A 27548-nucleotide genomic window follows, 5' to 3' on the forward strand; every position below is an offset into this window, starting at 1 on the left:
GCGTCTATTTGTGGCAGTGTGTTAGTATCTCTGTTACTACCTTGCCTCCTGGCACAATATATAAAATAATACCTTGCTTTCGTCAATATTAACTGGGCTATTTTGGGCTTTTAAAAAATGTGCTCTTGGCATGACATTTCTAAGCATAAAAGATCTAAAAGTTTTATCTGTTCGTCTTCAAATTTATGACAAAAATGACAGTTTCAAAAATCACAACAGCCTGCCTAACATAACCCCGACCTCACCTCCCTTTCCCCTACACACCGACCGAATCACTCATCAGACCTGTGTCAAGAATGATGCAACTACATGACACTAACATGTAAAGAAAAAGCTGAAAAGGAACAGAAAGAAAATGCCTGGCCAAATTGTTGAGATTAAGGAAGATGTTTCTACTTTAATTACAATAAATTTTAATATATTGTTGCTTTTGTTTTACTGAACCACATAAGATTTTAAAGAGCCTAAATTATACCTACTATGGTCAAGGAAAGTGAATGAAGGGAAGTCTGCTAGAAAGTGGGATACTACCCAACCACAGTACAGAGACTGCAAAATGCTCTGCCTAAAGCCAGATGTAAACTGCCTACTGAAATATGATTCCACAAATTTATAGTAATAATATATTCATTTATGACAAGAGCAAATGTACACTTCCACTTCCTTCTGGAGAAACTGAGACAATAAAGAGAATCTTCCAAATGTTGCCATGATAAAAGAGTGGTGTCTGGCTGGTGACTCAGGACTCCCTGGCACTCAAATTTACCCTTTTCCAGTTCATGAAAATCTACAAAGAACACAGTAATCCTGTTAAATATTTCTGAAAAACAGGATGAGGTTTTGTAAGTTTGTTGAGAAGTCATCCTGTTAAAAGGCTACCAGCCTTTTTTGACAAAATACTCAAACTGATCTTGAAAAAAATACCCATGAACATTCTGAAAGCATGAAGAGTGAAGAAGGGAGATTAGCTCTATCATAGGTACCAAAACATATTATAAAGGTACAATGATTCACTGATGATGGTTGTGGAAAAGAGAGAACAGAGTGGTTAGTCCCTCTCATACCTTAACCAAAATAAAATCTACACCGCTAAAGGACGATACATATGTATTTTTTTTTAATCACCAATAGTGCAAAGAAACCTTCTGGAAGAACACGTAAGAAAATCTACCTTCAAGAGGGACAATTTTAAATAAAGATATAATTATGATTATCTATGCAACAAAAGCGTTGCATCAATATACATAAAGTAAAAACTTCAGGAGATGCTAGAAGAGAAACTCATTAATTGTGTAATACTTTCATTCATCTCTCAGTCCACAACAGAATAAACAAACAAAAATGAGAATACAGAAATGATGGAAGATAGGTCTAATGTACAAACCCACAGTTAACCATACCCTGAAAATAAAGAGTATCTTCATTTTATATGTTCACAGTACATTCATAAAAATTGTATTATACCACAAAATACAAACAAGTGTTATATACTTGAATCCAACGTAAGATTGTACAGCAATTATACTGACAAAGAACAAAAAAAACAAAAATAGTGCACCCCGAGGGGCAGCACTAGACATCATGAGCGTAACAGGTTAAAGGGTATTTCTCATTTTAACCTGCAGTTCTTTGGCCAGTAACAAGAATGAACATTTTTAAAAATACTTATAAATCATTACAAAACTCACTGTTTGTCTTTTATGTACGTTTTCCTATTAGGATATCATGTGTTTAAAAAAATTGATGTGAGAGAAGGCAAATAGTGAATCTGTGGCATCTTACTACACTGATGGACAGTGACTGCATTGGAGTATGGGTGGGGACTTGATAATATGGGTAAATGTAGTAACCACTGTTTTTTCATGTGAAACCTTCATAAGAGTGTGTATCAATAACACCTTAATAAAAATTTTTTTAAAAATTAAAAAATTGGGGGGCGTGAGCCAAGATGGCGGCGTGAGTAGAGCAGTGGAAATCTCCTCCCAAAAACACATAGAGCTATGAAAATATAACAAAGAAAAATCTTCCTAAAATAGAGACCACAGGACACAGGACAACATCCAGACCACATCCACACCTGCAAGAACCCAGCGCCTTGTGAAGGGGGTAAGATACAAGCCCCAGCCCGGCGGGACCCGAGCGCCCCTCCCCCCGGCTCCCGGCGGGTGGAGAGAAACCGGAGCAGTTTTTTTTTTTTGGCGAGCGCTTTTTGGAAGCCTTAGAGGGACGGGCCCCCGTTGCTGGGGAGGCAGGGTGGCGGGACCGGTGAGGAGGTGCCTGGGAACGGCGCCGGAGGACAAAGAATATCCCGCGTTTCTCCCTGCGAGACCTGGGGGCGGGTGCCTGAGACCGGTGCCTGAGGACGGAGGAGGTCGCGCGTTTTTCCCCTTTTTTTTTTTTCTCTTTTTGGCAAGCGCTTTTTGGAAGCCTTGAAGGGACGGGGACCCCAGTGCTAGGGAGGCACGGTGGCGGGACTGGTGAGCGGGTGGCTGGGACCGGCGCCTGAGGACAAAGAATATCCCCCGTTTTTCCCTGCGGGACCGGTGGGCGGGTGCCTGAGACCGGCACTTGAGGACAGAGGAAATCGCGCGTTTTTCCCCTTTTTTTTTTCTCTTTTCTGCGAGTGCTTTTTGGAAGCCTAAAAGGGACAGGGACCCCGGTGCTAGGGAGGCAGGGCGGCGGGACTGGTGAGCGGGTGCCTGGGACCGGCACCTGAGGACAAAGAATATCCCGCATTTTTCCCTGTGGGACCGGTGGGTGGGTGCCTGAGACCAGCACCTGAGGACGGAAGAAATCGCGCGTTTTTCCCCTTTTTTTTCTCTCTTTTTGCCAAGTGCTTTTTGGAAGCCTTGAAGGGACAGGGACCCCGGTGCTAGGGAGGCAGGGCGGCGGGACTGGTGAGCGGGTGCGTGGGACCAGTGCCTGAGGACCAAGAATATTGAGCGTTCCTTCCCTGCGGGACCGGTGGGTGGGTGCTTTTTGGAAGCCTTGAAAGGACAGGGACCCTGGTGCTAGGGAGACAGGGCAGCAGGACCAGTGCGCGGGTGCCTGGGACCGGCACCTGAGGAAAAAAAAAAAAAAATCGCGTGTTTTTTCTTTTTTTTTTCCTTTCTGTTCCCTCTCTCATTGTTGCTGTTGTTGTTTTGGTTTGGAGAGTGCTTTTTGGAAATCTTAAAGGGGCAGGACAGGTCACTTAGACCAGAAGCAGGGAATCTGGGGATCTCTGGGCACTCTAACCCCCTGGGCAGCAGGGAGCACAGAGGCCCCTTACGGAGATAAATAGTCTCCTGGCTGCTCCCCCTCTAACGGGGCTCCACCATTTTGGAGGAACAGCCCCAGCCAGGCCAAGCCCACAGCAACAGTGGAGATAAACCCCAAAGCAACTGGGCAGGAAGCAGAAGCCCTGTCTGCGCACAGCTGCCCAGCACAAGCCACTAGAGGTCGCTATTCTCCCAGGAAAAGGCTACAAACCAACAAGAAGGGAAGCTCTTCCAGCGGTCACTTGTACCAGCTCTGCAGACTATCTCTATCACCATGAAAAGGCAAAACTACAGGCAGACAAAGATCACAGAGACAACACCTGAGAAGGAGACAGACCTAACTAGTCCTCCTGAAAAAGAATTCAAAATAAAAATCATGAACATGCTGACAGAGATGCAGAAAAAAATGCAAGAGCAATGGGATGAGATGCAGAGAAAAATGCAAGAGCAGTGGGATGAGATGCAGAGAAAAATGCAAGAGCAGTGGGATGAAGTCCGGAAGGAGATCACAGATGTCAGGAAAGAGATCACAGAAGTGAAACAATCCCTGGAAGGATTTATAAGCAGAATGGATAAGATGCAAGAGGCCATTGAAGGAATAGAAGCCAGAGAACAGGAACGTATAGAAGCTGACATAGAGAGAGATAAAAGGATCTCCAGGAATGAAACAACACTAAGAGAAATATGTGACCAATACAAAAGGAAAAACATTCGTATTATAGGGATACCAGAAGAGGAAGAAAGAGGAAAAGGGATAGAAAGTGTCTTTGAAGAAATAATTGCTGAAAACTTCCCCAAACTGGGGGAGGAAATAATCGAACAGACCATGGAATTATACAGAACCCCCAACAGAAAGGATCCAAGGAGGACAACACCAAGACACATAATAATTAAAATGGCAAGGATCAAGGACAAGGAAAGAGTTTTAAAGGCAGCTAGAGAGAAAAAGGTCACCTATAAAGGAAAACCAATCAGGCTAACATCAGACTTCTCAACAGAAACCCTACAGGCCAGAAGAGAATGGCATGATATACTTAATGCAATGAAACAGAAGGGCCTTGAACCAAGGATACTGTATCCAGCACGACTATCATTTAAATATGATGGTGGGATCAAACAATTCCCAGACAAGCAAAAGCTGAGGGAATTTGCTTCCCACAAACCACCTCTACAGGGCATCCTACAGGGACTGCTCTAGATGGGAGCACCCCTAAAAAGAGCACAGAACAAAACACACAACATATGAAGAAGGGAGGAGGAGGAATAAGAAGGGAGAGAAGAAAAGACTCTCCAGACAGTGTATATAACAGCTCAATAAGCGAGCTAAGTTAGGCAGTAAGATACTAAAGAAGCTAACCTTGAACCTTTGGTAACCACGAATCTAAAGCCTGCAATGGCAATAAGTACATATCTCTCAATAGTCACCCTAAATGTAAATGGACTTAATGCACCAATCAAAAGACATAGAGTAATAGAATGGATAAAAAAGCAAGACCCATCTATATGCTGCTTACAAGAAACTCACCTTAAACCCAAAGATAAGCATAGACTAAAAGTCAAGGGATGGAAAAACATATTTCAGGCAAACAACAGTGAGAAGAAAGCAGGGGTTGCAGTACTAATATCAGACAAAATAGACTTCAAAACAAAGAAAGTAACAAGAGATAAAGAAGGCCACTACATAATGATAAAGGGCTTAGTCCAACAAGAGGATATAACCATTCTAAATATATATGCACCCAATACAGGAGCACCAGCATATGTGAAGCAAATACTAACAGAACTAAAGAGGGAAATAGACTGCAATGCATTCATTGTAGGAGACTTCAACACACCACTCACCCCAAAGGATAGATCCACCGGGCAGAAAATAAGTAAAGACACACAGGCACTGAACAACACACTAGAACAGATGGACCTAATAGACATCTATAGAACTTTACATCCAAAAGCAACAGGATATACATTCTTCTCAAGTGCACATGGAACATTCTCCAGAATAGACCACATACTAGCTCACAAAAAGAGCCTCAGTAAATTCCACAATATTGAAATTCTACCAACCAATTTTTCAGACCACAAAGGTATGAAAGTAGAAATAAATTCTACAAAGAAAACAAAAAGGCTCACAAACACATGGAGGCTTAACAACATGCTACTAAATAATCAATGGATCAATGAACAAATCAAAATAGAGATCAAGGAATATATAGAAACAAATGACAACAACAACACTAAGCCCCAACTTCTGTGGGATGCAGCGAAAGCAGTCTTAAGAGGAAAGTATATAGCAATCCAGGCACACTTGAAGAAGGAAGAACAATCCCAAATGAATAGTCTAACATCACAATTATTAAAACTGGAAAAAGAAGAACAAATGAGGCCTAAAGTCAGCAGAAGGAGGGACATAATAAAGATCAGAGAAGAAATAAACAAAATTGAGAAGAATAAAACAATAGCAAAAATCAACGAAACCAAGAGCTGGTTCTTTGAGAAAATAAACAAAATAGATAAGCCTCTAGCCCAACTTATTAAGAGAAAAAGAGAGTCAACACAAATCAACATAATCAGAAATGAGAATGGAAAAATCACGACAGACTCCACAGAAATACAAAGAATTATTAAAGACTACTATGAAAACCTATATGCCAACAAGCTGGAAAACCTAGAAGAAATGGACAACTTCCTAGAAAAATACAACCTCCCAAGACTGACCAAGGAAGAAACACAAAAGTTAAACAAACCAATTACAAGCAAAGAAATTGAAACAGTAATCAAAAAACTACCCAAGAACAAAACCCCGGGGCCGGACGGATTTACCTCGGAATTTTATCAGACACACAGAGAAGACATAATACCCATTCTCCTTAAAGTGTTCCACAAAATAGAAGAAGAGGGAATACTCCCAAACTCATTCTATGAAGCCAACATCACCCTAATACCAAAACCAGGCAAAGACCCCACCAAAAAAGAAAATTACAGACCAATATCCCTGATGAACGTAGATGCAAAAATACTCAATAAAATATTAGCAAACAGAATTCAACAGTATATCAAAAGGATCATACACCATGACCAAGTGGGGTTCATCCCAGGGATGCAAGGATGGTACAACATTCGAAAATCCATCAACATCATCCACCACATCAACAAAAAGAAAGACAAAAACCACATGATCATCTCCATAGATGCTGAAAAAGCATTTGACAAAATTCAACATCCATTCATGATAAAAACTCTCAGCAAAATGGGAATAGAGGGCAAGTACCTCAACATAATAAAGGCCATATATGATAAACCCACAGCCAGCATTATACTGAACAGCGAGAAGCTGAAAGCATTTCCACTGAGATCGGGAACCAGACAGGGATGCCCACTCTCCCCACTGTTATTTAACATAGTACTGGAGGTCCTAGCCACGGCAATCAGACAAAACAAAGAAATACAAGGAATCCAGATTGGTAAAGAAGAAGTTAAACTGTCACTATTTGCAGATGATATGATACTGTACATAAAAAACCCTAAAGACTCCACTCCAAAACTACTAGAACTGATATCGGAATACAGCAAAGTTGCAGGATACAAAATCAACACACAGAAATCTGTAGCTTTCCTATACACTAACAACGAATCAATAGAAAGAGAAATCAGGAAAACAATTCCATTCACCATTGCATCAAAAAGAATAAAATACCTAGGAATAAACCTAACCAAGGAAGTGAAAGACTTATACTCTGAAAACTACAAGTCACTCTTAAGAGAAATTAAAGGGGACACTAATAAATGGAAACTCATCCCATGCTCATGGCTAGGAAGAATTAATATCGTCAAAATGGCCATCCTGCCGAAAGCAATATACAAATTTGATGCAATCCCTCTCAAATTACCAGCAACATTCTTCAATGAATTGGAACAAATAATTCAAAAATTCATATGGAAACACCAAAGACCCCGAATAGCCAAAGCAATCCTGAAAAAGAAGAATAAAGTAGGGGGGATCTCACTCCCCAACTTCAAGCTCTACTACAAAGCCATAGTAATCAAGACAATTTGGTACTGGCACAAGAACAGAGCCATAGACCAGTGGAACAGATTAGAGACCCCAGAAATTAACCCAAACATATATGGTCAATTAATATTTGATAAAGGAGCCATGGACATACAATGGCAAAATGACAGTCTCTTCAACAGATGGTGCTGGCAAAACTGGACAGCTACATGTAGGAGAATGAAGCTGGACCATTGTCTAACCCCATATACAAAGGTAAACTCAAAATGGATCAAAGACCTGAATGTAAGTCACGAAACCATTAAACTCTTGGAAAAAAACATAGGCAAAAACCTCTTAGACATAAACATGAGTGATCTCTTCTTGAACATATCTCCCCGGGCAAGGAAAACAACAGCAAAAATGAGCAAGTGGGACTACATTAAGCTGAAAAGCTTCTGTACAGCGAAAGACACCATCAATAGAACAAAAAGGAACCCTACAGTATGGGAGAATATATTTGAAAATGACAGATCTGATAAAGGCTTGACGTCCAGAATATATAAAGAGCTCACACGCCTCAACAAACAAAAAACAAATAACCCAATTAAAAAATGGGCAGAGGAACTGAACAGACAGTTCTCCAAAAAAGAAATACAGATGGCCAAGAGACACATGAAAAGATGCTCCACATCGCTAATTATCAGAGAAATGCAAATTAAAACTACAATGAGGTATCACCTCACACCAGTAAGGATAGCTGCCATCCAAAAGACAAACAACAACAAATGTTGGCGAGGCTGTGGAGAAAGGGGAACCCTCCTACACTGCTGGTGGGAATGTAAATTAGTTCAACCATTGTGGAAAGCAGTATGGAGGTGCATCAAAATGCTCAAAACAGACCTACCATTTGACCCAGGAATTCCACTCCTAGGAATTTACCCTAAGAACGCAGCAATCAAGTTTGAGAAAGACAGATGCACTCCTATGTTTATCGCAGCACTATTTACAATAGCCAAGAATTGGAAGCAACCTAAATGTCCATCTGTAGATGAATGGATAAAGAAGATGTGGTACATATACACAATGGAATACTACTCAGCCATAAGAAGTGGAAAAATCCAACCATTTGCAGCAACATGGATGGAGCTGGAGAGTATTATGCTCAGTGAAATAAGCCAAGCGGAGAAAGAGAAATACCAAATGATTTCACTCATCTGAGGAGTATAGGAACAAAGGAAAAACTGAAGGAACAAAACAGCAGCAGAATTACAGAACCCAAAAATGGACTAACAGGTACCAAAGGGAAAGGAACTGGGGAGGATGGGTGGGCAGGGAGGGATAAGGGGGGGGAAGAAGAAGGGGGGTATTAAGATTAGCATGCATGGGGGGGAGGGAGAAAGGGGAGGGTGGGCTGCACAACACAGAGAGGACAAGTAGTGACTCTACAACATTTTGCTAAGCTGATGGATAGTAACCGTAATGTGGTTGTTAGGGGGGACCTGATATAGGGGAGAGCATAGTAAACATAGTATTCTTCAGGTAAGTGTAGATTAAAAATTTAAAAAAAAAAAAAGAAAGAAAGAAAGAAAAGGGGGATTACTCCTTAACAGGATAAAACTATTGGTAAATCAAAGATCAACGCATGCTTTAAATATCCTTAATGTTGATCACTTAAAGGGTGTCAGATGATCAGCTATGGAGGTACTCTTTTCTGATAATATTCCTTTCTCTTAATTAAAAAAAAAAAAAAAAGCAGTTACTGTGTGCTGACCTCCAATGAGTTCTGCACAGTGGTATAGAGGGCATGTCAAAGTGTGGGCAAAGGGTCTGTTTGTTTCTACGCAGAAGATCAAGGCCTAGCTTGGATACCCAGAAAATGAACTAAGATACGATATGAGGAGGAGCTTCCGGCATCAGCACTCTCTGGAGGACTCGTGCCGGGGGATGATCATCAAAAAGCCTCCACAGGGATCCGGACGATGCTGCGGTTGTGGCTACATCCAGCCCACCATCTCCTGGACTTGCCATGAGAAGGAGGAGGGAGATGTCTAGGCTGGCATGTGCATACAGTGAGACAACGAATTTGACTGGATCTGTACTGTTGGAACTCAACCAGGAGTTGGGAGGGGTGCAAGTTGTAGCACCCCAAAATCTCATGACTATAGACTATCTATGGTTAAAAGAACATATGGGATGTGAACAGATCCCAGAAATGGGCTGCTTTAATTTGTCTGATGGTTCAAGTACAGTTGGAAAATATCCATCATATCATAGATAAATTTTCACAAATGCCTAGGGTGCCTAAATGGTTTTCTTGGCTTCACTGGAGATGGCTGGTAATTATAGATTTGCTTTGTTTATGTCACCGTATTCCTATTATGTCAATATGTGTGTGCAAATTAGTTAGTAGTTTAAAACCTATACATACTTAAGGTACTATACAAGAAGATATGTCAAAGAAATAATCAATCCTCCCAAGTTTCCTTCATATGCTACATCTATAGCTTTTCTTCTTCCTTCCTAATTACAAACTTTAAATAGAATTCATGCCTCATATCGAATTTACCGAGTATCATAATTCCTCCAGGTGGTAAAGATACCTCGAGACAAGTGCTGGGCATAGAAGCCACAGGGCATAAATCTGCAAAGAAGTAAAAAGCTAACCTTTGCAAACAATATGGCTTCTCTCTCACTTACCAACTTTACATTTCCCTGTATGGCCCCGGAAGATGACTGGTTAGCCAGAGACGGGTAAGATTCCTCAAGGGAGGAACAACCTAAGACAGGCACAGTCGCAGGGGGGCCATCAGGTGAGAATTTGGGGATCAACAGAGGTGAGGCTCAGAACCTCACCCCCCCTGCTTTGAGAGAAATCTTCTGCATCCGTGGATGTCTTGCTGCCCTTGTCTAGCCTGGATTAATACTTAGTCCATAGGCACACACCTGATCATCTGATCATCTACATTTGCCTTCTTACAGCACTAAACTATGTTTTCTACCTTTATCTTGCATCTACCTACCACTTCAGCATTTTATTAAAAATAAAAATAATAATAATAATAGGAGAAATGTGGGATCAACATATAAATCAAGTACAAAAATCAAATGAATATTCATATTTGACCTGATGGTTTATAGGTCATATTGCATGATCAAAACCGAAAGTTTCTGTGATGACTGCCCTTGTACTGTTCACCATGTAAGAATTTATTCACTCTGTAAGAATTCGTTCACCATGTAAGAACTTGTTCGTTATGCTTCAGAAGATTGGAGACTGACGAGAATTAGGCTTGAGATGGATTAATGATTGTACATTGAGCATTGACCCCCCTATACTGAATTTTATTGTTGTTAACAACCATTTGATCAATAAATATGAGAGATGCCCTCTCAAAAAAAAAAAAAAAAAAAAAAAAAAAAATTAAAAAATTGATTTGAAAGTGCTCTGACAAATTAAAACATTTAACAAAAAGAAAAAGGTACTTAAACCACCTGCTACTTCCTAAAATATCCAAAGTAGAAGATTACCTATTTTCTATTTGTAAATACACTAAAAGAACACCACCTTCTACTGTTTCCATGTTTATCATCAGTGAGAAAGTTACCTCTGGCCTTTGCTTAAAGCTCCTAACATATATAAATTATTTTTTCACAATCAGTTTTTGGCAGAGATGGAGGTCATTTTTCACCCAACTTCCCATAGCATAGCAGTCGCTCACATGCATGAAAGGTTGTTTTGTAAATTAACTTTTGTATTTAATAGCCAAGCTAAATACCCTCCTTACCGCCTAAACGTTCACTTTCTTCCCTGCACTGCACCCACTGAGCTGGGACTTCTCTATCGTATTCCATATCTGATGACTTTCCTACATTAAGTTATAAAAATGTCCTCTCTAAAATTTCTCTTCCACATGTTTCCACATGTTTAACTTGTTTATATTTATGCACCAATTGCAGTGAATTCTTAGAAAATACAGTTTCTCATTTTTAAGGTTCAAGTTAAATTGCAATGAAACTCATTTTCCTTTCATTTAAAAAAAAAACCCCTACACTGGGCCAAGTTTTGGTAGAATTAATCCACAAAAACAAATTTTGAGAAACTGCCAAATACATTTATTTCCTAAAATCATATTTGCCCTGTTAAAAAATGCCATCCGTCCCACCACCATCACTCATTTCCATGTACATTCTCAAAGGACAATTAATTCTAACATGTCATGACTTGCTTTTCCTCAGAGGTTCTCATGGCCCACTGAGGCCAAATCCCCCGTACTCCATTACTCTCTGTCACAGCGCCCATCTGTGTTCGTTCTTTGTCACAGTACTTAACACAGTTTACACTTGTTTTATAGGCCAGATTGTTTGCTTATTTTTTGTCTGTTTCCCCCACCAAACTATAACCTCCTCTCCTTTTGGGGAGGGAGACACTATTGGAACCAGCTTAGAGATTGCACACACTGCGGCTGGAGAGCAATGAGACATCTGTCTGTACTGACATGGGCACCTCATATTAAACAGCACTGTTCATCTGTGTGCACTGACCACAGTCATAAAGCTATTAACACCGACAGAATCTTCAAGTAGGTAAATTAACACCCAGAAACAGTGAACTTCGTAGCATGTCATAAAGTACTGAGGCCCCAAAGTGTAAGAAGCACATTGGGCAGACTCACTGAAGGCAGCCAGGTAGGACAACCAGGGCCTCACAGCTTTTTACAGAAAAGCAAGAAATTGCTGAAAAGATTATTCACTTTCACTACCAGCACATATGCAGCTAAAGTAATTTCAGAGCATTTCATAGAACATTTTTGTTCATAAAAAAGATCTATCTTTTCCTGATGTTTGGAGCACACCACCGATTGAAGGCACATGGTCACCACCTACCCCTGGCAGGACCCAAGTTGTAATGATAATTTCCAGAAGCTTCACTTAGATAACTTATCTCTCTGCATGTGAGGCTGTAATGAATGAGAACAGCTAATTTTTGCCTGAATGTTATTAAGAAAGCACATTGAAATAACAAAGTTTAGGGCTACTTTGCAGTTGTAAAATGGAGGGTTTATATTTAATAATTATATTTTTGCTATTTGAGGGGTTTATGAGCTGTGCATTGGGAGTTTCCTTTGCTATTTCGACAACAGCATGCACTGATGCTTTAAATTTTAACTCAATTTTCTTTAAACATTCCTTGATATGTTTCTTCATCAGAAAGTCCAATTTAAAAAATACTATAAGTGATTGAGAAAATAAAAGTTGTTTTTAAGTCATGTATACATTTAAAAGACATTATTTTCTAACAATCAAATGCAAAACTGATCAGATCTCAGAACCTACTTTCACAGCCCAACTGACTATGAAGATAGTAACTTGCCAGAAGGTGACTGAATTAGATCAATTTAAACACGAACTAGGAGGGGCATATATGTAGTTTGGAAAACAGTTTGGTAGTTTCCCAAAAAGTTAAGCATAAACCTATCACAGGACCCAGCAATTCCACTCCAAAGTATGTGGCCAAGGAAAAGAAAAACATGGCTATGCAAAGACTTGCATGCAAATCCTAATAGTATTTACAATAGGACACACACACACACACCCCTCAAAAGAAAATCACACTGAAACAGTCTATCATATCCAGAGAATAGAATACTATTCAGCAAGTCGAAGGCCAGAACTACCGACCCATGCTCTGCCTTAAATGAACCTCAAAAAATAATGGGAGTGAAAAAGCCAGATATAAGAAAATACAAGATTTCATGAACATTAAGTACCCGAAAAAGGCAATTTTACACAAACAAAGTAGATCAATGTTTGCATGGTACTGGTAACACGAATTACCTATAAGTGGGCATAAGGGATCATACAGAGGCTGGGGGATAAAAACTTCTAACATCACTCAGTAAATAAAAGTCATTGAATTATACACTTGAAATGAGCAACCTTCATGACTTGTTAAAAATACCTCAAAAAAACTTAGACTAAAATGAGAAGTAATAGGAGATAAAAGATCTGATAATGAATGTACCTTGGTTAAAGCTAACTACTGCCACCCCTTCCGAAAGAAAGAAGAAAAAAAAAGAAAAAGAGGAAAGAGGAAAGGTCATTTAACAAATTACCAAAAGACCAAGCAGGAGTGAAGCTTGTATTTCACTAAAATAAGGGACAATACCAGTACCCTCAGAGGTGTCAAAATATGGGTGACCTAGGGAAAAAAATCAAATTTTATTCTAGGCTTATCATGAGAACTGCCATGATCTTTAAAAGCCTACAAATTAAACTCTGCAGTAAGTAAACCTAATGACTTTTCTTCATTCTTAGAAAAACATGACTGCAAAAATTAGAAAAATGTTTGTTTGTAAGACTAGGTCCCTGTCATGAGAGTTGAAGTAAAGCCCCATAGGATAGTAGTGCAGCATGGAAAATATAGCCAATGATTCTCTAACATCTTCCTATGTTGACAGATAGTAACTGCACTAGTGGTGGATGAGGATTAATAATATGAGTCACTGTTGAACCATTGTGTTGCATATGTGAAACCAATACAAGATTGTGTATCAATGATACTTCAATAAAAAGTAAATTAAAAAATAAACATAAAAACCTCATACTATCATCAAAATGATAGAAATTATTAAATTCAATCTTTTGTTGATTTCCAATCTAGGGCTTTTTGTCTTCTGGGCAGAGTTCCTATTTAAATAAAAAACCTAAGTTTAATTTGTTTACTTTGAATTATACTAAAACCAAGTGACATGGCAGGCAGACAACACTAATCTCTTTATTCCTTTCAACGTTTTCAGGCAGAACTCCTATTTTGAAACAAAGGTAACGTACAGGGATTCATCCTATCCTTCCACTATGCTAGTGTTAGTGAATGCTGCTGCCTAAGTTTTTCCACGTGGTACAAAGTTTGTATTTACACAGCTTTTTTAAAATGGAGAGTTGGCACACAGATGGTTTAACTCTTAAGGAGGAATGGAAGGGGAAAGGGAGATACAGTATAAAAGAAAAACAGAAAAACAGTGATTCCTAAACATATCATTGTTAGGTCAAAGTTACTTGAAAAACATAAAATGAGAGCTTTAGCCAGCCATGTATTACTGTCCAGAACTTCATACCAATAAATATCCTTTTAAATCAATTTTTAAAAACCATTCAAAACTTAGCATATTAACCTAGTGAGAGGTTATGTGCTCCCTTAAAAAAAAAAGTATTGTGACTCAAATTATATTGATTTTTATAATATAGTGGACTAAAACTTTAGGTACCTAAAGCTATAACTTACTAGATAGGCCATCTTAGAATGTTTAAGGTAAAACTATTAACTTGTCAATCATGAGACAAAAATATGTAATCTTCACAAAGCTGAGGAGGAAACACGTCTCATACTTTCATACAAAATAATGGTTAACTGATGAATTTTATACCACTTTCCATAAATTCACATCCAGAGTAAAATCAGATACACCTGTATTTTTAAAGCAAAGAGAATGGGGGAAGCAATTTAACAAGTTATCCAGATGCACATTATCCAGGATGAAAGTCATGTGAGTTTCAGCTCTAGCACGACCATAAAAACACATGCATCAAATCAAAATTTAATTACACTGCAGGACAGTTTGTGAATTGTGTTTCATGTTTTATTGACTGCTCTGGTTTTGCGAGGGCAGTTTCCTGAAGGAAAGTTCCAAGAATTGAAAAGTTATGACACCCACATACCAGAAAGTGTTTCCTGAATTTTGTTACAGGAACTGAAATCTGCTATAATTTTAACATTTACTTCCCAGTAGAAGTCCCATGCAGAAATTTTTGTTGAACATTATTTGTTCAACATTACACTTAGACAATACTTTTGTTTGAAAAAAAAAAAACCCAACAAACTTTTATTTCAGTTTCATAAAGTGTGGATATAACTGATTTCCTGGGAACAAAATCAACTGCCACCTGATAAACAGGTGTGTGTAGTAGAGCATGAGTTAGTTTTGGGAGGGAACCCAGAGTGGATGGGAAGGGCAAACTAAATATCCAGGTCCTTAGGAAACAATTCTTGGGGAAATACTACATGATCAAATATTGGGCATGGCTTTAACTTCTTGAAACCTTCCTTTAAAAAAAAAAAAAAAAATGGTGATTCTGGACTAATACAGTTTGCAATAGGTATATAAACTCAGGTTCCTCTATCTACCTTCTCTACCAACCTCTTGTCTATTTCAACAGAAGGGGGGAAAATGTGTATAGATGAGCACATGTTAAGTCAAAATGTAATAATATTTCATGATACAGTTTATATGATCTTTCCGTCTCACACACCCCATTTCACAAAGGGTGTGAAGTGGTCCTCTGGCTTCAGAGCCAGCAGGACTCCCCACCCTGGATCTGCCCAGTGAGAATCTTTTGGGGGGAAAACGTTAACAAGTGCTCATGGTGATTCTTGTTTCCAATCAAGTTTGAGAACCTTGAACTTAGTAAGACCACAATGCCCTTAAAATAATCTGCTTTTGTTTAACTGTCAACCCAGCAGTAAGCAACACTGAAAAGAAGGGCAAGAAGATCATTTTGGGTAAAATAAAGGCAAGCCAGTGACTCAAAAGTCACACCCTTAACTCTCCCCAGTACACCCAAACAAAGAGATCATGTGGCCTACAGTTCTCTAAGCATTCAGCATCATATGAGCCATTATGAAAGAACAATTCTTGGTATTTGTAGAAAGTGGTCAAACGGTGGGTGCACTTTGGAAATATGTGCAAATACCAAAATAGACAATTTAAGTGTCAATGGAAGTACAATGTATTTTCCCCCTTCTGTTTGCTTCAGTTTCTTTGGAAAGGTGTCACTACTGGGCTTTCCTCTTACTATATTAAATAGTACACTAAATTTCTGCTTTGAGTAATAGCCTTAAGAATTTGATAGGCATTCAATCTGGTTAATTTAAAAACAAAGCCAATAAACCAATACAAGAAAACAGATGTTTATCAGAAAACAAGACTTTCAGGATATTAAGTCGGCTGGCTTTGTGGCCATCAGGTTAAGCTTTAACTCCCTGTGGCGAGATAGGAAAAGGGAAAAGTTTGCACAGGGGAAGGATTGCCAACACTCATCACTGCCAAACACAAAAAGACATAAAAGTTAATTTTTACTTTTGGGTCTCCAGGGCATTAACACCAAAAGTTATAAATATTATTTTTCCTCTTAAGGTCTAAAACTAAACTTCCTTTGATAGATACTTATACTTGAGGAAGATGTTACTGTGCATTCTACCTGCTGTATTATTTTGCACACATGAATGTTATATTCATGAAAAAATGAATTAAGAACAATATGAAGCAGAACTAAAAACTACAACTGTAGGTCTCCCCCAATTTTATTTACCCTTAAGTAAAAAGGATAGGTAATCATTTATACTATATAGAAGTTATGCACACACCATCTATCAACAGAATGTAACCAAACCACAACAGAGATTATGATACCCAAGTCTGCTTCCGAGACAAGAAACTCTGTACTAAAGGTGCTATATTTCCAAGTAGCAAGGAGGGAAAACCAGAATATGCCCTGTTGTTTGTTGTCCTTCCCACTGCAACTCACATAGATAGAGGACTTTTCTTTTTAGAAGATCAGGAGCTGTTGGAACTAAGTTCATTTGCCCATTTTGGAAAGCATATGATATGCTTCAGTTAATAGAAATTAACCACTTCAACTAACAGAAAACTAAGTTTATACATTTAGAAACAATCAAGTTGTACTCTCAAAGTAGTAATGAAGTTATTAATCAGGCTTTACAATGTCTCCATTTTATAGCTATTAGGTAATACATAGATTTGGATACTCAAAATAAACAAATGACAGTACCGGTTTAAGAGGGTAGATTTCTTTTATTCATGATCAAGGTAACATTTTTCATTACTGAATATATTTAAAATTTAATTGCTTACTTAAATGCAGCATTGACTAAATTCCATTTTCAAGAGTATACTTCCAGCTATGAAAACCTTTTCATGGTAGAATACTGAATACCCTAAATCTCTCAAGAGATCTCTTATGTTAATTTTGCCAAAGAACATGCCCATAAACCAGATGACTAAAAAAATGACTCAATCCTCCTTGCGTCTCTATCATGGAAAGAGCTCCAGTCTGTGAGTCAGGAAGCTCAGCTGGCTCACAGGATGAACTAGGAGGAGATAATTTAAGAGACCTGTCTGTGTTTCTCTTCTGTCAAGGACACTGTTTACAGTGGTGTCACAGGGAAAAAATGAAGACATTCACTGAGTCAAAATACTGCATAAACTATTTTACTCTTAAAATCATTTCCTTCAACTGTACTTTCCAAAATGCTATAGCATTCTTCTTTCATATTTACTCAGACCCTTTTTGCTTTCATGAATTTTCTTTCCAAGGTAATCAGTAGGTCATGAGTCAGGGATGGGGGCAAAGGATGGAGCAAAATTGGCTCTATACTGGTCAACTTTCCTCACCACAGTCAAAGAGAGCCACAAAACTGGCTTCTGTAAGAATCATCTTGGGAACAATCTGACTCTGCTTTATTTTTCTTTTAAAATGTCATTAAGATTAGTCAAATTCAAACAAAAACAAAAAAAACTGGGAGAGTTGACTAAACCTGATTTCCTTTTGCAGTTTGTCTCAAAGTGCTTTGAGATGTGCTCAGCCACCAGGTGTTACTCTCCCAAAGCAGCAGCCCAACTCCCCAGCTCCACCTGAACACTCTCCCCCAGGGCTTCTACAGTAGCACAAGGTGCGTTCCTAAACTGGCAAATCCCTGATGTGGTCGAGGGTAAGTATATCCTCCTTTCTAGGATCCAGGGATTGCCTCACTTGAGGGAGGTGGCGGAGATGGGAACAAGACAAAGCCCTCCTTTCTATTTTATCCGTCAACACACTAGTCAATATAAATAAAGCAAGCTAATCCTCATAGAAAAGGAATAGATCTACCAACTGTTGGGATTCCACCCCTCCTCTATCATAGGCTTACTGGTCTCAAGAGGGGCATTGCCAGGTTGTATACTTCTGTATAGTCTCTGTGTGCTTTAGATCAGAATTTGAAACTAAAGCCATGGTCTGCAACAATTTATCATGAAATAAACTAAGTGTTATAATTCCCAGAAGAAAGTGTAGTCTATTTATCTGTCTGGCTTAGAGATTGCAAATAGGCACACACTGATCTGAGAGCTGAGGCATATCATATGCCCTCCTTTAACTAATGTGCATTTCTAAGTGACTGCCTTTCTCCACAACTCTGATAACTCAAACCAAATATCCAATTTTTTCAAACTGTTGACCAAAAATCTAATTTTTAAAACTTAGACAATTTACCTTTCATTTGATAAATGTCTTCCGCTTCTAGAAGAAATAAAACAAAATAACCAACTTCCTACTTTCAGTTTTTAAAATGAGGGAGAGGAATGTGCAATCTCAATTACAAGAGTTTAAAAGCCAAAAAATACCTCCTTACTCAACATACTTCTGGCTTTAAAAATGTGGACAATATCTTTCTCTAAGGAGCTGACTATGGACAAGGAATACACTGCCTACACCATTCACATGAAAAATTGGTCATACACCACCCATCAATATCAGAAGAAAAACGTGACCTTACAAGCAATGTCAAAGAATGAGAGAAAAGTGCCACGGCTAGCTCATGTATTCCTTCATCAGTGCTGCAAGGTCCCCCCCTTCATTGGAATTCCTTCATCTACCTCTTATACTAAAAAAATCAAATTATTTAAAGAGTGGACAATAAAATGACTGTGGTTAGAACTGAGCTATGGATCTTTAGGTCCAAGTGAGTCCAATAATCTAAACTAACTGTTTTAAGAACAAAAATATAACTGTGTGTGGCACATGGACAAAAACTTACTACTCTAGATCACATATCATAGGTGATGGCTCAGTTTCCCTTAGCATTACTTAGGGCAACTTGGCCCACCTTTAAAGTTTCTCTGAAATCCAAAATATCTATCTTCTCCATATATTTTCTCCTGGAATCTCAAAGGTTTCTTACTCTCCCATAAAATGCAATGTTTAAATGAGCTTGTACAACATTCCAGATGTACTGAAGAAAGTGGACATTTACAACTTGTGAGAAATACTCCCCATTATGCAGGCCAAGAAAACAACAGACATCATGGCCTTGTAGCTTTGTTCCTAGTTCAAGAGTATGTCTGCAGGCCAGGTGGAAGAGCAGAATACATAGTCTTCCTATTTCAGCTACTGGCAAGTTGAACCACCATTACGATAACTCACATTTTTTCACCTTGTAGCAAAGCAGCAGAAATTGCTTTTGGTACACTTACACTGAGGTTTTGCAGCTCCCTTTTAACATCTTACCTCAGCATTAAAGAAACAGTCCTGCAGTAAGGAAATGCTGCAAAGCAGCTCAGGGGCCAGGCATTACTCTATCTGTGTGACCTCAGGCAAGAAACAGCCTGGCTGGGTCTCAGTTCCTTTAACTACCAAGGTAAAAAAATACTAATACTTACCTCCTTAAGTGACTGAGAAGAGTCAAAGAGGTAATTTAATTAAGGCAGCTGTGCCTGGCACACAGCCATACTCAATTTAGCTAGTATCTCATTTTATTCTTAGTTTAAGGGCTCAGGCATTGAAAACACTCACACCTGAGTTCAAATCTCAGCTCTGTATTACTGAGCTCTCTTAGATTGCATTTACTTAATTGCCTAGATGAAGGTATCTAAATCCAAGGTTTATGCCATGGACCCTTAAGCATGTAAATATCAGGAAAGGTTAGGAAACAAAATGCAACTTCCCTTTCTCACCCAAGTTTTCTTATTTGGCCCCAAGTTAAGAACTCCTTTTTTAGAAGAAGTACCTTAAGAACTTTTTCACAACAGCGAATAAAATGGAGGTAGGGGATTAACTACATTGAGCAAGTAGCATATAAATAGTGCGCTATAAAAATAAGTTATTTTCCTTTTAGAAAGCTCTATCTCTTAGGAAAAAATTTCAAAGTCTCATTTAGCCCAAACTTCAACATTACAAGATCTGTTTCACTCAGTGATCCATCTAGGTCTGTCTGCAGACCTGAGATGTGTTTGGCCTTCCAAGATGTACCCAAATCGGTATACTACATTAAATATCAATTTGAAGAGCCCTATTATTTTAAATATGACACCAAACTGCTTTCTAGTAGAGCCGAGAGTAAAAAAGAATATATACATTTCCCTTAGCTGTCACAACTAAAAAGAAATCACACACAACAGCTTGAATCGCATATTAATCACTAATGCTTTGTCATCACTCTTTTAAGACTCATTACCGAAAAAGTAACACACCATGTAAAGTCAGAGCTTAAGGTTGGTCCGATAGCGGTTCCTCTGACAGCCAACTGCCGTTCATGATCCTCTCCTTCCACCAGCCCGGGTACATTCCCGGTCTTTGCCTGCTCAGCAGATTCATGCAAGCTGCGCCGTTTTATGTGGAATTGTACAGTTTAGCAGAAAAATTTTCAGTCACTCCTGGCAAATTCTCAACCACCTTCTCCAAGGCGAACTGTTTCACACTGACTGATTTCTAAAATTCTGCTCCAGATATTAACAACAAAATCAGGAGAATCAAAGGGGGGTGCACAAAGAAACTAACTGAAAATTTGGGCAAAGGCATACATGTTAAATCAACTTAATTTCTCTGAAAATAATAGTTGTTTTTGGAAGAGGCCAGAAACTTAACTTTAACCTTATTTTTAACTCAATCCCTCTCTCTCTCCTCTACAGAAATGGCCTAATATGTTCTCCAAACTGTTTTTTTTTTTTTATCTGACCAATAATGAACCACAGCATCAGAAACGATGAGAAAGCAATGACAAAGCTGCTTCCTGCCGGTCTTCGCAGCACACCAACCCTGCCCCCCACCCCCGCCGCAACCCTCAATCCCCCGAAGCCACTAACGTATTTTAAAAGTTTCTCTCGGTGCCTGGCTTACCTTGACTGGGCTGCCATAATTCAGTTCACAGAGCTCAAGGTCTTCGGTCCATCAGAGCCTTCAACCCGCGGCCCGTCTGCCAGCGCCGCGCTCACCATTTGCCGGGGCCGGGCGGGGACGTTTCCCCGGAGCGACTCCCCGATATTACCGGACTACCTGCTCCGGAGCCTGGGCGTCCTCAGCGCAGCCTCGGGCTCCGAGCGCATTGGCTCCTACTAAGCCTGATCGACATCCGGGCACTGGGGCCTCCGCAGGCCAACTACACTTTGGACGAGGCCGGGGAGCGTCGCGTCCGAACTCAGAGCGAGTGAGATCCTTCAGGGCGGTTTCGGAGAAGGGAAATCAAAGGCGCCCACCCCCAAAGCCCACCAGCACACCGCTCCACCGAGCAACTCTGGAACTCGGGCCAAAATTTAGAAGGGAAAGGAAATCGTCTTTTGGCTCACTCAATGTTGTCCGAGGCTGCTCGAGTCCCCCCTGTCCGGAAAGTTGTGGTGGTACGACCCGCCTCCTTAAATGGGCACAGCGCTCGTCCGACCCGAGCCTGAGGCTGCGCCGGGCGGGGGCGCGAGTCTGGGCGCCGACGCAGCCCAGCTCCCATCTCGCGCGTTGGCCACCGAGCCCCGCCTGCAGGCTCCTGGCTAGCGCTCCCTTGCCAGTTTTTAACGATATACAAACACACACTACTTGGCCGCTCATAACTCCAGCTCCAATTTGAATATTTGTCGAATATCATACCCCAAGAGGCTACAGTGAGAAAGGCATAAAACCGCAGCAGTAAACCCCATTCGGTACACCTTTTGAACATTCCAGTGCTTGCAGTCACTAAACGTTTAACTAACGCACACTGGTTTTATTTTGTTCGCTTTCAGTTTTGATTTCATTACACTGAAACAAAAACACTTGCAAAACGCCCTCCCTTTTTTGCACAACACGCAGAGTACAAAGGAAACATATATTTTGGTCCCTAAAATAATTAAGTAACTGGCAAGTTTTCTTTTAATTCGTGAGGATGCAAACCAACAATATAGTAAACACTATAGGGAGTGCAAACGAAACTGTGTCCTCCTAAAGGGAAGCAGGGAAGGCATTTAAATTTAAACTGTGCCTAAAGCTGGAAAAAAAAAAAACTTTGGTGGCTAGAGGTGGGGAGAGGGTGTGTTTCAGCATCTCATGGGGGACCAGCAGCACCCTGTAGGAGCTGGAAACTTCAATGAATGCTGAATGATGCCAACCTTGTGGACTCCCCCACTCTACCTAGAATCATGAAAATGTTGCCCATCTCAAAAAGAAATACTCCAGACTGTATTACTAAGAAAACATGGAATACATACATGTCCACATCTGGCATGAAAAATAAACTGCTGGAAGGGGGTGGGGGGTGGGGGGGGACAGAAAGTCCGATGCATCTCCATCAGTGTTTCTTAAAGTGTGCTTACAGGACTCCTGGGAGTCCCCCAAGACCTCAGAGGGCAAAACTATTTTTAGAGTAACACAAAGACATTATTTGTCTTTTTCACTGTGCTGACATTTACACTGATGGTGCAGAAGCAATTGTTGGGAAACTGCTGGCGCCTTAGCATCATTTGCAAGGCAGTGATAGCAAATGGAATTGCATTTCTTCACCAGCACACATTAGCAGTTAAATTTTCCCCCTCAGTTCCTTTCCAATGTCTTTAATGAAGCAAGCAGTAGGAATTACTACTTTTATTAAGTCTTCACCCTTGAGTACAGGTCTTTCTGGTGTTATTTGTGACAGAATGGGAAGCACACACAAAGCACTCTGCTGTTGGGAGAGCGCAGTACAATCTGTCTAGTAGAAAACAGCACTTATGTAATTGAGTTGCAAGCTGAACTAGCTGTCTTTTCATGTACTACCATTTTTACTTGAACAATTGGTGGACTGTAGTTATTCTGATGGGTATTTGACAGTCATTTTTCTCAAAAATGAACAAAGTTTAAGTCTATTTCTTGAAGAAAAACAACTATACTATTTATTGCCAATGTAAAATTTGAACTTTTAAGCATTTTAGAAACTTTTTGTCTGCCATTGTGAACTTGACAGCTTCCCAATTCTGAAAACTTTTCTGAAATGAGGATAGTAAGGAATGTGATTTTAGAAGATCTGCGTAACTTAATGACCAGTATATTTTTAAAAATACAAAATCATGCATGAGTAAAAGATTCATTCAGAGTTTAAGACAGACGGATGGACTCTTACGTATCAGTTTGTTTGTTTTTTAAAAAAAGCTCAATGATACATTTCACATTCCACATTGCAATTAACCTTTAAGAAACTTTGACTTGAGGAGTTTTGGTATAATGTCAAAGAAAGTATTAAAAATACTCCTTCCTTTTTCTGTGATATGCTGTATCTTCATAGACTTCAACCAAAACAACATTCCAACAGAATACAAAAGCAGATGTGAGAATCCAGCTGGTTTTCTATTAAGTTAGACTGTAATGAAATTTGCATAAATGTAAAATAATGTCATTCCTAAAATTTTTATTTTGGAAATCTTTCTTAAATAAAAATGTTGTTTATTGGCTTGTTATTATCTTAGACAACTTAATATTTTAAATTTCAATTTTAACTTTAATATAGTATCAACAGATAAACAACCCACATATACAAAAATTCTTTGGGGTCCTCAGTAATTCTGGCATGCAAAATTATTCCATGTCATTTTTTAATACTTCCAGGTCTCCCTCACCTCTCCACACCCTTCATGGCTTCTCTTAAAGGGGATATTATTATAGCTATTGCCATGTAACCTTTTAGCACTTACATCAGCTTTAGCAAAATAGGGTCAAATCACCTGGAGTCTGGGTTACAACTACTGTTAATATTTCTGCAACAGTAGCAAGGAAACAAAGTACAAATACAGACAAAAGTATTTGTGTTCTGGTGTTATTTGTATTATAATACAACACAATATGTGTTATACTTTGATGTGGTTCATGATCCCCCCCTTGAGGTCCACTCAGGAAGCCCCTGAGGCCCCAGACTTCAGGTGAAGAATCTCTGGGCCCTAGAGAATACTCAAACTTGACCAGCTAACACCCAAGTTACTACACAAATATTGGGGAAAGTTTCACCACTTGTTAATCTTCACTGCCCTTTTTAAAACATAGAGCTGTTGTAGTAATTGATTGCCTAGTAGGGTGAAGAATTTCTAAAGAAAACAATGGGAAGATGTTACATGACATCAAATATCATCTATACACCAAAAATAACAAGTTTCTCTGTACAGTGAGAATATGAGAATCAGTTCTACATTTCCTGAATTCATTAATCCTATGCTGACTAAGTATGTTAAAACCAAAAAGAGTAAGGTACATATTAAATGAGGCAGAATTTATAAGGTGAGTGAAACAGGCTATTTTATGATCTAAATGGCTACCTGAATCACCAGAGTACCTTTTTATTAGCTCTTTAAATTAATGAGCTTTGTAAATGACACGTACATACGTGGAGTGGCAATACATGGTGTATGTAGCACATCTAAGGAAAGTCACAGATGTACGCTAGACACTGTTATTCGAGACTGAAAGCAGAGTGACCTCCTAAGTGCCCCATCATTTGACAAAATATAGATAGATGTTTAAAAATATGTATTTATGTTTTAAAACATTTTTTAATTTAAGAAATAGAAGGCAGATCTTTCTAACACCTTAAACATATTTTAGACAGGTTGCCTTAACCTTGCCTTAATACCTCATCCATTTGGTCCACACTAGTCATTCAATGACTCTACTCTTTAATAGCATTTTTGATCTAAACATTACATAGGTCAAATCTCCTAAGAACTGCTACTTCCTTTCAATGGTATGTTCTTTCATTGGACACTGCAAAACCTCCTCTTAGGAAGAAGGGTGCTCAAGGTTGCCACTAGAAAATATCAAATAAACCAGACACAGAAAAAGGGAGGAGAGACAAAGAAGAAAAAGGACGAGCAGGACCCAGAGGGCAGAGCGAGCAGGGAAAACTGTGTAAAAAGCACCACTGGAAATGAACTGGCTCCTGCTTCAGCTGGGACCTCAACACAAAGCAGACCTCCCCTCACTGTTCTGAGGAAACCCACTTCCCAGAAACTACTCCTAAGTTTACTCCCTACCTTCCAGATCTTCTACCTACAGTCTTCAAACTGGGGGTACATGGAGATGCCCAAGAAGTATGAGGACAACGGTTTTAAGTAAATCTATTTCTAAGGTCCTTCATTTCCAAATTCAGGCTTTCCTTTTACTTCCCACTTGTCTTTCCCTCCTTGAACAAGAAAAGCAGGCCTCTCATTCATCCCAAACCAATCTTAAAAGAGTACATTACTCCAGGGTAGAAATACCTCTGAGGCCACAAAGGAACAATTCAGGTAGAAGACTCTCTGAGCTCAAATCAAGAAATATTGTTGGGTGGCTCATTACAGACATCCAGGTAACCAACCTGGCCCATGTCTTACCTATCCAGCTCTGTGTTAGAATTATGAAATAAGATGGAAGATTTTCTCTTATATAACTGAGACGACAAGATTGAGAATGTAGACAAAACTTTTTCAACATTCATGTTTGGGGGTACATAAAATGTTTAAAGATTACTACCCAACATCAGCTCTTTCTTCACTAAGTAAAATCCTTTTCTCTACTTCTTTTCTTCATGTCTATTATTTATGCATTGCTAAAACCTCTCGCCTTCCCCTCCCCAACACTCCTGCCCATCCATACCAGTTACTTATTCTCAGCCTACAAACAAGTTCAAGTTTCCCCAATACTCCATCTCAACACAGACACTCTCTCTTTTTATCTTCAATACTCTTTCTATTTTGGAATAATTCTAGATGTACAGAAAAGTTGCAAAAAATTTTTCGTTTACCTCCCCCGGCAAGTTTCCCCATTTTCACAAATGATAGTACTATTTGACATTTGTCAAAACTGAGAAGGCAACTTTGGTATCTTACTATGAATTAAGCCTGAATTTCCAAATTCAGGCTTTCCCTTTACTTCACCAGGCTTTAATTTCACCAGGTTTTCTTATTAATGTCCTCTTTCAGTTCCAAGAACCAACCCAGGGTATCTATCACACATGACACCGACTGACAGTTTCTTTGTCCTTCTTCATTTTTCGTAACCTTGACAGTTTTGAGGAGTTCAGGCCGGGTGTCCTGCAGAATATCTCCCTTTTGGGTTTGTCTGATGTTATTTGTTTGTTCTCTCCTTCTAGGGAAGGAGAAAATTGCAGTTCACTTCCTGCAGGGGTGGTAGCATCTATATACACATGACTGGAATTCTTCTCCATTTATTAATGGAATTCTTCTCCACTTATTAAGATTTGCTTCTCCATTTGAATTTATTCAATCATTTACTGATATCAGTATGGACTCACGGATATTTATTCTATCCTTTGGATTATAATCTAATATTACATTATTTGATTGCTTGTGCCATTGCAGTCAAAATTCTGCATCCTTTGCGAAGCCAGGGACCACCTTCCTTGAAACGCTCCTCTGCAGACTTCCAAGATACTGCTCTGTTTGGGTGGAGGGTGAGTGGGGACAGTGACCACAGCTCCTTTTATATTTCTTTCTGCTCATACATCCAGGATCCAAAATTAAATACTAGAAAACGTCATTGATCTCTCAGTCTGCACTTGTGGAGTATCATCAATGACTCTCCAGAGCTCAACTCGAACCCAAACATCTGCCCTCAACTCCAAGTCCACTCTTTCCAGGGCCCCCAAAACACTGTCCTGCATATGAAAAGGCAACTGGGAGGTTGTTCAAAATGGATCATTCACTTGGGGGAGAGTGAGTCACCCTGGAGACGCTGAGAGACACTTTACCATTCAGCCTGAGCTGATGCTTCATGTGCCGAGGGTAGTTTCTCCACAGAGGAAGGTCACAATGTCTCCTTAGCCAAAAAAGGGGTGAGAAAGGACCAGGAAGGAGGGCTTTGCCTAGTTCCATTCTTGGGAATAAAATCAGAAAGCAGAATTCAAAAAGGGCTTCCAATTAGTAGATCAGGCGGGATGTGAGATAACATTAAACAAAAAATTACATGATTTCTGTAATGTGCTTACTTGTAATGAACAGTAATAAACCTCTTAAAATAAGTTCTGCCTCCTTCAGTTTTTGACTAGCAGTGAGCGTGCACAGCAAATATACAGGCAGTGTGCCAGGAGAGTAGTGACACCTTTCAAAAGGAAAAGCAAGCAGGGCAGGGAGAGACAAATCAGCCTGAGAAATGGCCCACACCAGGTGGTGACCGCCAGCAACTCAGTCACAAAAGGGCCAGAATTAATAGGACTGACCTCAATTCCAACCCACACCCCTCCTTGGTCCCCTGGTTATTCACCGGTC

The 27548-nt window shown here is 39.5% G+C and overlaps 1 protein-coding gene across 6 annotated transcripts in view; it reads right to left on the reverse strand.

Annotated features, from left to right (window-relative positions):
- AFF1 (ALF transcription elongation factor 1) overlaps nt 1–27548 on the reverse strand; it is a 203901-nt gene that overhangs the window by 114839 nt on the left and 61514 nt on the right. For 2 of the 6 annotated variants that reach the window (XM_073237329.1, XM_037021129.2), the window contains exon 1: nt 21199–22192. The exons of 3 other annotated variants lie outside the window; for them this stretch is intronic. Coding sequence is in view for 1 of the 3 variants with exons in the window: in XM_017641147.3 (XP_017496636.3) it covers nt 21199–21215 (17 nt within the window). In the remaining 2 variants the exon portion in view is untranslated. Of the gene's footprint in view, nt 1–21198; nt 22211–27548 lie in introns of those variants that run through there. One more of the 6 variants, XM_017641147.3, reaches the window with a different exon arrangement.

This window comes from Manis javanica, chromosome 5, assembly GCF_040802235.1.
Source record: "Manis javanica isolate MJ-LG chromosome 5, MJ_LKY, whole genome shotgun sequence".
In the NCBI taxonomy this organism is placed as follows: Eukaryota; Metazoa; Chordata; class Mammalia; order Pholidota; family Manidae; genus Manis; species Manis javanica.